At 43.6% G+C, this 11,160-nt stretch overlaps 1 protein-coding gene across 1 annotated transcript; it reads right to left on the reverse strand.

The window, feature by feature from the left end:
- Nucleotides 1–251: 251 nt before the first annotated feature.
- Nucleotides 252–1,346, reverse strand: LOC126691488 (uncharacterized). The gene has a single exon (XM_050386527.1). The coding sequence runs from the start codon at nt 1,344–1,346 to the stop codon at nt 252–254; it is 1,095 nt and encodes a 364-aa protein (XP_050242484.1).
- Nucleotides 1,347–11,160: the final 9,814 nt, after the last annotated feature.

Raw genomic sequence — 11,160 nt, forward strand, 5'->3', positions numbered from 1 at the left:
GTCAGTTTCTGAACTTCTTCCTTGATCGCCTTATCCCGCTCGGGAGCGAATACCCTCTTCTTCTGACGAACAGGCTTAAAAAAGGAGTACACATTCAATCGATGAGTGATTACACTCGGGTCGATCCCTGGCATGTCGTCATGACTCCATGCAAAAACGTCGATACTCTTTCTCAGGAACTGGATGAGGTCTTTTCTTGCCTTCTCCTTCATACTTGTTCCAATTTTGGTGAATTTCTCGGGTTCATCTTCTCACAAAAGAACATCTTCCAATACTTCCGTGGGCTCTGCAACAACTCTTCTTTCCTCGATGCTCATTGTCTGCACCTGTTCGTCCAAAGCCATCATGGCTAAGTAGCATTCTCTAGCTGCCAACTGATCTCCTTGTGCTTGCCCTATCCCGTACTCCGTAGGGAATTTGACTGATAGATGGTAGGTAGAGGTTATCGCCTTCCAACTATTAAGAGTTGGTCTTCCAATAATGGCATTATATGAAGAGGTACAGTCTACCACGAGGAAATTGACTTCCCTGGTTATCTGTTGCGGGTATGACCCTACCACAACTGGTAATGTAATGGTACCCAAGGGCTGCACCTTCATTCCTCCAAATCCTATCAGTGGTGAGCAGACTGGACGAAGTTGATCCCGTCCAAGCCTCATCTGTTGGAAGGCAGGGTAGTACAATATGTCTGCTGAGCTTCCATTGTCAACTAACACTCTTCTGGTTGTATAATCTGCAATAAGCAGTGTAATGACGATTGCATCGTCATGCGGGTGATGGATCCTCTCAGCATCTTCGTCAGTGAAGGAAATGGTTGGCTCGTCCATTGATCTCGTCCTTGGTGATCGTCCAGAGAGCTGGACGTTTTGTACCGCTTTGAGATACGTCTTCTTCGACTTGGAAGATTGCCCCATCGAGTTCCCTCCGACAATAATCCTTATCTCTCCTAGTGGGGGCCGGGATGATTCCTCTATTTTGCCTTTCAACTTCTCATCTTTATGATCCCTTCCAACGAAGTGCCTCAACTTTCCTTGTCTGATAAGGTTCTCAATTTGCTGTTTCAGGTCATAACACTCATCCGTGTCATGCCCATGGTCCCTGTGAAAGCGACAATATTTGTTCTTATTGCGCTTATTGGGATCCCCTTTCATCTTCTCTGGCCATTTTAAAGAAGGATCGTCTTTGATTTGCATGAGCACCTGATCAAGTGGAGCATTCAGGGGCGTATAATTTTGGCTTCTTCCCAAGGGACCTGTCTTCCTGTTATCTCGTTCCTTCTTATCTTCTGTCCGTCCCTTCTTTGGACGAGGGGCTTGTTCTGAGTGTCGAGCTGGGTGCGCTTCCATCCTTTCAGCTCTTTTCCTCTTCTTGGCTATGATCGCATCTTCTGCATTCATGAAGTTCTGAGCCGAATGGACGAGCTCGGCCATGGTTTGAGGCTCCTTCTCATATAGCTTGTGGATAAATAAATCCGAATTAATCCCGTTGTGGAAGGCTGCCAGTAGAAGCTTGTTGTCCACCTCGTCCACACTAAGGGCTTCTCTGTTGAAGCGAGTGATGAATGACCGCAGGCTTTCGTTCTCCCCTTGTTCTATGGTCAGTAAGCTGGACGAAGAGCGCTTGTGCCTCTGTCCCCCGATGAAATTGTTAACAAACAATTTGCTCAACTCTTCGAAAGAACTTACGGAACTTGGGGGTATTTTACTGAACCAAACTCGTGCCAGACCTTTAAGGGTAGTAGGGAAGGCTCGACACATGATTTCATCGGGGACCCTTTGAAGGTGCATTGTTGTCTTGAATGTTGCAATGTGATCAAAGAGGTCACGCATCCCATCATACGAGTCCAGGGAAGGCAGTTTGAACTTTGATGGTAGAGGGTGGCCATTGATGGAAGCCGTAAAAGGAGAGTCAGTTCTGTAGACCAAATCTTCTATAGGATTCGTCCTCCTCATGTTCTCCTTCATCTCCTCCATGACTTTCTTCATTTGGTCCATCTCCTCTTTCAAGTGTGGCACCGCCCGTAAAGTGGTGCCTCTAAACTGACTTCCAATCTCATTATTCTCTTTGTCATCATGGTCTTGTGTCTGTCCTACGTGTTCCTCACGTGTCTGTCTTCTCTGATTGATCTCCATTCTTAACTCCTGGTTTTGGCGAGTCAATTCCGCCATTGCAGCCGCCATGGATTGCACATGTTGAACGGACGACGTCTGCATGACTGGTGCAGATTGGCGATCACGCTGGGGATCACTTGAAGCGCCTCTACTTCCCTGACGGCTAGGGCTAGTAGCCCTCGACCTGGTCCTGACCATTCTAACCCTTTGTCGCGGAAAAGAAAGTCGCAAAACAGCCTCTCTTCCCACAGACGGCGCCAACTGATATCGCTCCGAATCAGTAAGGTGGATGGCCTGGCTTCGGTGGGCTATCGAAATGGTTGAAGGCCTGCAAGGAACAAAGCACAATCAAAGAGGAGACCGGAGAAGACCGGTCGAACCCCCTCCGATGGAGAAGTTAGTCTCGTAGAGAAAGAAGTTCCAAGTATTTGGGAAAATTGTCTCAGAGAAATTCTTACCGCTGTCGGGTTCAGACCGGTCCTTTATATAGGGAGTCTGGGACGGTTATTTGTCCAATAACCTCCCCAGGATTTGTGGAAGCCAACAAGTCCGGAGTTAACTACCTCAACGGCTATGAAACTGTAACCACTAACGGAAGTTAACTTATTCGAAGGGTTTGTTGAGATAGTTGCGGGTTTAGTCGAAAGTTCTAAGTGTTGCGCTTCCGTCCGTCTGGTGTAGGACGGTTGGGTCGTCCAAGGACATCCGATGATTGCTCATGGACGACCCTAATTGACGATCATGTCGTCCATGGGAGACTTAACTTATAGTGTGGTGCTATTATCCATGAACATTTCTCCTTCTTCTAGGTTAACTCTTGGATCAACCTGCACTGTAGGCTCTGGACGATCCATTTGGACGACCCTGGAGATGGATTATTTTCCGCTTCTCTATCAGTCCCATTATTAAGTCCATCCGTCCAAGGAGAAGAACTGTACCTATACTTAGCGGTGTCCCCACACGCCGTAAGTTCAGCTTTAATCAGAGAAGAGGGGAAAGTACAAAAACCGGTGTACTACACTAGCCGAGCACTCAGAGGAGCAGAGGGAAGGTATCCGCTCATGGAAAAATTGGCTTTTGCACTGATAACGGCTTCTAGGAAGTTAAGACATTACTTCCAAGTTCATGTCATCAATGTCATGACGGACCATCCGCTTAAGAAGGCAATGAACAAGCTGGAAGCCGCAGGACGACTAATTCAGTGGGCAGTGGAACTTAGTGAATTCGACATTCGGTATCAACCGAGAAATGCAATAAAGGCTCAAGCCCTAGCAGATTTCATCGCAGAGTTCACTCCGAGTTACGAAGATCTGGGGGAAGGAGAGTACAATAACAAATGGGTCGTCCATGTAGATGGATCGTCTACATTGTATGCTGGAGGAATAGGAGTTGTTTTGCAGTCGCCAGAAGGAGACAAATTGAAATACAAGGCCCGTTTGCAATACCAGACTACCAACAATAAAGTGGAGTATGAAGCCCTTTTAAAGGGGTTGGAGCTGGCCAAGTCCGTAGAAGCAGACTCAATACTTGTCTTGGGAGACTCTCAATTGGTCATAGGCCAAGTAAATGGGACATGTGAAGCCAAGGAAGACAGAATGAAGAAATATCTAAGGAAGGTAGTATGCCTTGTAAAGAAATTCAAAAAAGCAGATTTTGTTCAAATCCCAAGGGAAGAGAATGTGGAAGCAGACACTCTGGCGAAGGAAGCATCTACAAATGAGGCGTTGGACGAGACGGATGAAGTACAATACATGCCGAGTATAGACCTTCCAGAACTGATGCAGATAGAGGGTGACGGAAATTGGATGACCCCAATAGTGTCATACTTAAAGGACGGAAGGCTTCCAGAAAAGAAGGACGAAGCTAGGAAGCTCAGGGTCAAGTCAGCCAGGTATGTACTTATGGACGAGGTGTTATAAAAAAGAGGTTTTTCCCAGCCTCTCTTAAGATGTTTGGCTCCGGACGAGGCAAATTACATGTTGAGGGAGGTTCACGAAGGAGCATGTGGAAACCATTCGGGAGCCAGATCACTCGTCCATAAAGTCATCCGTAGCGGATTCTATTGGCCAACCATCCAAGCTGATGCTAAAGCATATGTCAAAGTATGTGATCAATGTCAACGCTTTAGCAACATTCCCAGACAACCAACAGAATATCTCACGCCCATGATGGCCCCTTGGCCTTTCGCGCAATGGGGACTAGACATTTTGGGGCCCTTCCCGACTGGAACTCGGCAAATGAAGTTTCTGGTGGTAGGAATAGATTACTTCACAAAATGGGTGGAAGCCGAACCCTTAGCTAAAATTACGCAGCAGAATGTCAAGAACTTTGTCTGGAAGAACATTGTATGCAGATTCGGGGTACCTAGAGTACTAGTGTCTGACAATGGACGACAGTTTGACAACACACCTTTCAGTGAATTTTGTGAACAGCTTGGAATGAAGAACCATTACTCCTCACCCTCCCACCCACAGGCCAATGGCCAGGCAGAAGTAGCGAACCGATCCTTGCTGAAGATCATCAAGACTCGGCTCGAAGGGGCAAAGAGAATATGGCCGGATGAATTACCAGGTGTTTTATGGGCTTATAGAATGACAGCGAGAACTCCAATAGGAGAAACTCCTTTTAAACTAGCTTACGGAAGTAAGGCAGTTATACCAGCAGAAGTACACATGACGAGCCACAGGGTGAGGAAGTATCAAACTAAAGAAAACGAAGAACAGCTCCGTCTTAACCTTGACCTTATGGACGAGGTCAGGATGGATGCAGAACAGAGGACAACGAGGTACAAAAATCTCATGGCAAGGCAATATGACGCCATGGTGAAGCCTAGGCGTTTCAACATCGGGGATCTCGTCCTGAAGAGGGTTACCTTGGCAACAAGAAACCCGGCCTACGGGAAACTTGGCCCAAATTGGGAAGGACCTTACAGGGTTATCAACTGCAAAAGGCAAGGATCCTACTATTTGGAAGCTTTGGATGGGCGGAGGCTAGAACACCCTTAGAATGTTGAGCACCTCAGGAAATACCATCAATGAGTGCTGACTCTTCACCAGTGTCCTTCGACGAGATTCCTGGACAAGCAGAAGTGTACTACTATCGAGTGTTTTTAAGTATTTTAATAATCCCCTAGAAAGTACATTAGTGTTTTCACTTTTGTGCTATTCATGGACGAGTTGGTTTGTATTTTTAATTCAATAAGGCACTAGCTCATGAGCATGTGCCATGCCTGTGGACGAATGTTTACATAAGTTTGGATTTTCAAATATATATATATATATATATATTGTGTTTTCAAGTATATTATTGGAATCCTTGTATGTTCATTCAGATTGATCCGCAAAAAAGAAAGCATGGACGAATGAAATCCTTGGACGCAAGGATATATCGTCCATAAGCCTTCCTCCAAAGGAAAAATGAAAAGGTACATCCGTCCAAAGCAAGAGACGAGATGAAACCGTCCAAAGCAAGAGACGAGATGAAACCTAAACTGAAAATGAAGCTAAGGTCCATCCGTCCAGAACATAGGACGAGATGAAACCTAAGTTATGGGCATACCCGTCTAGAACTCAAGACGAGACCCAGAAGTGTTTGTCCGAGACACGGACGAGCAAGGACTTCAAAACTAGCTTAACAATCCATTGCATTGGACGAGAAATCGCTGAAAAGTCTAATCATCAAGGACGACAAAATGATCGTCCATAATTTTGGAATGATGAAAAATCTAGCTAAAAGGAGTCAATTTACTCTATCTTGGTGATGTAATAAAAATTCACCCCCATGCTCAAGGCGAGGTGAACTGAATTCTTGGGTGGACGAACCACACAGTCAAATGATATGACTTATGAAAATAAAAATTTCATACATAAAGCTGGAAATGTATATATTCAAATACAATGGAAGATGAAAATAGAAGTATTCATTTCTTTCGTGAAATTCAAAGAAGGGTGGACGACCAACGTCCAAAAACCCCTTAAGTTGTGAAAATGAAACTGTATATAAAACTCGTCCACAATCTGGGACGAGACAATTGTACTTGCATGAACTGGAATAATAATAATAATAAAAAAAAAAAAAAAAAAAAAAAAGAAACAAAGCCCAAAACAATGGGCACTTCCAGATAAAAGTAAAACAAATTTTAAATTGCAAATCATTTAGGCAAACTAGCCTTGGGGTCGTCCTGAGTGACTTCAGTGTTAGCATCGTCCATGATGTTGACGTCCTCGGAACTCGTCTACAACACGGAACTCTCTGTAGCAAGAGGAAGCTTGAAGGAGTTGAAGTCCAAATCAGGATATGCCTCTTTGGCATCAGCACGGAAGTCTTCATAGCCAGTTGCATAATGACTGTCTAAACGATTCTTATACTCGTCAGACTTCTTGAAGGCCACTATAGCTTCTTCACATGCCTTCTCCAAAGACGAGGTAAGCTTTGAAACTTCTCCTTCGAGATGGACGACACGGGTATCCTTCTCTAAGTTGTCAGCCTTAAGCTCTTCCACCTCGTTCTTCAGCTTCGTCTCACTTCGCAGCAGACGATTAAAATCCTCAGTCAACCTAATGACCTCCCCCTTCTTGGATAAAATCTCATGGCTTAGCTCCTTAGCCTTATCCTTGGTCGTCTTAGCATCTGAAGCAAGCTCCTTAGCTTGACAGGTTGCTGTATAAAACTTTGACATAGCCTGCATTTGGACGAAAAGGAGTTAGACATTTCATTCAAGATAAAATGTTTATACACAAGGATGAGGAAGAAACTTACCTTGAAAAGGTCATGGATGCCAGAGCGTTCAAACTCCTTCACTGACATGTTGTAACATTCGTTAACTTCATGCTCAGTGACGATTCCTTTGAACGTCCTCCATGCGTAACCCTCGTCCAGAACCAAATTTGGTGGACGATCAGAGGACTTAGAAGGGCTAGGCTTATGAGGAGCTTTGGGAGGATGAGGAGGATCAGACTGGACAGGATGAACTGTTTGGACGGGCTCCACGTCCACCACAGGTTCGTCCAAGTTCACTGTTGGTGGTGCGAACTTAGGAACCTTTGGAAGGGAAGTCTTACTTGACTTTTGCTTCTTGTGGCCACGACGAATGGGGAGGTCGTCTAGGTCCACAGTGCTTGAGATTGGCTTAGACTTCCTCTTCCCAGCCTAGACGGAAGCCACTTTGGCAGTAGGGGTAACAACATCCTCATCCCCGCTAGCCACTGTTTTCTCTTTGTTTTCCCTCATCGTGCTTATCCCTATGACGAAGAAAATTAATCAAAAAAATTAAAAAAAATTAAAAAGAAAGGAGAGCTGAAATAGTAAAATATAATGGACGACACTTACTTCGACGAGTAAGCTCTTCGTGACTTAAATTCTCAGCAGTAGGAACTGGACCAAGTCCCCAAGTTGCTAGACGACTAAGGGTAACTAGATCGTGGAAAGTCCTTCCTGAAAAGGTGCGAACCACTTCTATACGGTCCAAGAAAAACTTATCCAAGTGTGGACGAACAACAACTGCATCACCAAGAGAAAGGGTTAGACGATTGACAGATAAAAAAAATTTTAAGGACAAACGTGATAAAATGGAAAGAAAAACATACCCTCAGGACGAAGACGACCTAGAGGGCTAGTAAAAGGTGGGAAGAGGGGATTACCCACATCAGTTGGGTCCCCAGCCCAATTTCCAGAAATAATAAAAAATTCTTTTTTCCAAAGCCGGTCAGACGAACTACGACCCTTTATTAAACTGTAATATGAACCTCTGGACGAGAACTGGTAGAAACCAGCAGATTTTTTGATCTCTGAGGGCTTATAACAGTAAAGGAACTCGTCCACTGTAATTGGACGGTCCCCTTCCAATGCCTCACGCCATAATACTTGCATGGCAACTATCGTCCTCCAACCATTGGGGTTGAGCTGGTTAGGTCCAATACCCAACCTTTGGAAGAGGTCTCTGCAGAAAGAATTTAGGGGAAACCTAAGACCAGCTAAAAGGTAAGAAGCGTATACCCCTAAGCCAGAGGAAGGAGAACAACACCATTCTCCAGCCTTGGGTAGACGAGGGTTAAGCTCTTTAGGGATTTGATATCTATCTACAAGAGTTTTTAACTTAGCACCGTCTAAGGTGGATGCTACCTCTGGGGCACAACTATAGATTACATCTTCTTCGTCCTTTTCCTCATCTTGAGGGGGACTAGATGGCTGTCTGGACGAACTAACCCCAGATCCAAAAGCCGCCCTACGTCGTTGTTCCTGAAATTCCTCTAAAGGAATGCCAAGAACCCCAGACAAGTAATGCTTGTCTGAGGAATCACTACAGGACGAACTATCTACACTACCCTCGCTCTCAGAAGAACCGTCCTGATACTCGTCTATCTCTCTCTCTAAACTAGAAGACGAAGACATGGTTGAAATGCAGAGGACTTAAAATGAGAGCCTAAAAAAGAAAAGAGGAAATACCTGATGAAAACTAGGACGAGAGCTAGACGAGGAGCTTAGACGAGTTGGCAGAAGAGAGAATGAGGAAAAAAGTGAGGGGCATGAAAGAGAATGCACTATTTATAGGCCCCAGCAACAGGGTCAACGAAACGACACTCGCCACTCAGAGATTGACACGTGGCGATTCCTTTGGGAAGCGAGATCAACACGATTGGCCAACCAACAGTTTCGCGACACGTGGCGTACGAAAAAGTGATAATTTTGTTAAAATCACAACAATGCCCTAGACGACCCTTTGAACAAAGGGGCAACTGATAGAGAAGCAGAAAATAATCCATCTCCAGCTCGTCCAAATGGATCGTCCAGAGCCTACAGTGCAGGTTGATCCAAGAGTTAACCCAGAAGAAGGAGAAACGTTCATGGATAGCACCACACTATAAGTTAAGTCTCCCACGGACGACATGATCGTCCATTAGGGTCGTCCATGAGCAATCATCGGATGTCCTTAGACGACCCAACCGTCCTACACCAGACGGACGGAAGCGCAACACTTAGAACTTTCGACTAAACCCGCAACTATCTCAACAAACCCTTCGAATAAGTTAACTTCCGTTAGCGGTTACAGTTTCATAGCTGTTGAGGTAATTAACTCCGGACTTGTTGGCTTCCACAAATCCTGGGGAGGTTATTGGACAAATAACCGTCCCAGACTCCCTATATAAAGGACCGGTTTGAACCCGACAGCGGTAAGAATTTCTCTGAGACAATTTTCCCAAATACTTGGAACTTCCTTCTCTACGAGACTAACTTCTCCATCGGAGGGGGTTCGACCGGTCTTCTCCGGTCTCCTCTTTGATTGTGCTTTGTTCCTTGCAGGCCTTCAGCCGTTTCGATAGCCCACCGAAGCCAGGCCATCAACCTTACTGATTCGGAGCGATATCATTCTATATTTTGGATATTTTTCCTAAACAATCTCATATTTGCCTATGACACTTTTTTTTGGCCAGGTGCCTTATATACTGTTTGTTTCCACTCACCAGAGGCACTTGAACTCTATTTTATTCAATCAGTTATAAATCTTTTGCAGTTGCTTGGTTATGAAGTCATGGCCAGTTGTGAAGAAGCAGTACATGTTGTCCATAATTACAAAATTTGATCAATAAATTTTGAATTAAGGAACCAGTGCATACAAAATAACCAAGCATAGATCCCAAATAAACCAGAAGGCTTCAATTAACACATAACCAACCTAGAAAGGAACCAGTATTCTTAAATCAACTCATTCCTACAACAATCCAAGAATTGAATCAGGACGGATAATCATGTGATGAATAGCCCGCAAATTTCTAAATGCAACTGATGAGCAGCATGAAATGGTTGCAGGGGAGAATATGTTAGTCAAAAAGTGGAAGAATCATTGAATATGAAGACATTCACGATCTGCAGCAAGCAAGAACTGAATCATAGCAGAGATACCAATACTCTTTGTAGGGGATGAACATCCAGGGTAATGGTGAAGGAAGAGTAGTACCCAATGTAGAAGCTACCCTGAACATATAAAAGTGTGATAGATATAGATAGATAGATAGAGGAACAAAGTTTGGATTTCAGTTAACTACAAAACGATAGAGCAGCAAGAAGAAAACTAAATAGGCAAAGAAGTCACCTTTTCCCAGTGAGGACACCATGAGTAAATTTAGCAAAAAAAGAACCAAAAACCCCAGAAAAGACATTTTTATAGTGAGGCACAACTAGCTCTCCTGAAATATAATTTCCAGTTAAATTGGATGTAGAGCTGGATGCTTTGATTCATTGATTGTTGTTCATCTCATGAAAAAATTTATGGCCAATCATTCACTAGAACCTTTCGAATACCTTCCCTAACAGCCAAATTAAGCAAACATTATGCAAAGCAAACTACTGTGTGGATGCTCTTGCTAAACTTGGAATTTCTGTAATTAGTACTTATGTTTTATCCGATAACCCACTGCTTGTGGTGGAGAATTTGGTCTCCTTGATAAGAGGGCAGATCTTGTAATAGACTTGTGACTACTTAATTTCTATGCATATTCCTATTTTACCAAAAAAAAATATATATATATATATATATATATATGTATCCTTTTTTTATAATTCCGTCAAAGCTAATTAGTCATAAGATACTTGAAACTCATGTCATAAATTTTGAGATTTGATTTTTGTTTTCATTTATGGCTTGGTCTTTGACAATTAATTTCATAATTTGTTTTCATTTTCAAAAGGATTATTCAAGAACACAAAACGTATAAATGTTAAACCAAAATTTGGCCCCCGAAGAGTTGCTTGGATCATGGAAGAGATGACTTTGATTTCAGGCTTAATGGATCAACAAAAAGCCTCAGTTCACCAAAGATTGTGGATTAAAGGTTCCTAAATTTTGGATTTTGGATTTAGACAAATTTTTTGGTTAATCTGGTGTTCTGATCACAAGGTAGGGGAACTCTACATTTGGTAATTGTGGGAAAGGAAGTAATTAAAATTTCCTTAAAAAAATAGGGTGATGTGAAATTTGCCACTCATGTTTATGTGTACGCACCAATGCATTTGAGAGAGAGAGAGAGAGAGAGAGAGAGGGAGAGAGAGAGAG

The sequence above is a fragment of the Quercus robur genome, chromosome 7, assembly GCF_932294415.1.
Source record: "Quercus robur chromosome 7, dhQueRobu3.1, whole genome shotgun sequence".
Lineage (NCBI taxonomy): Eukaryota > Viridiplantae > Streptophyta > Magnoliopsida > Fagales > Fagaceae > Quercus > Quercus robur.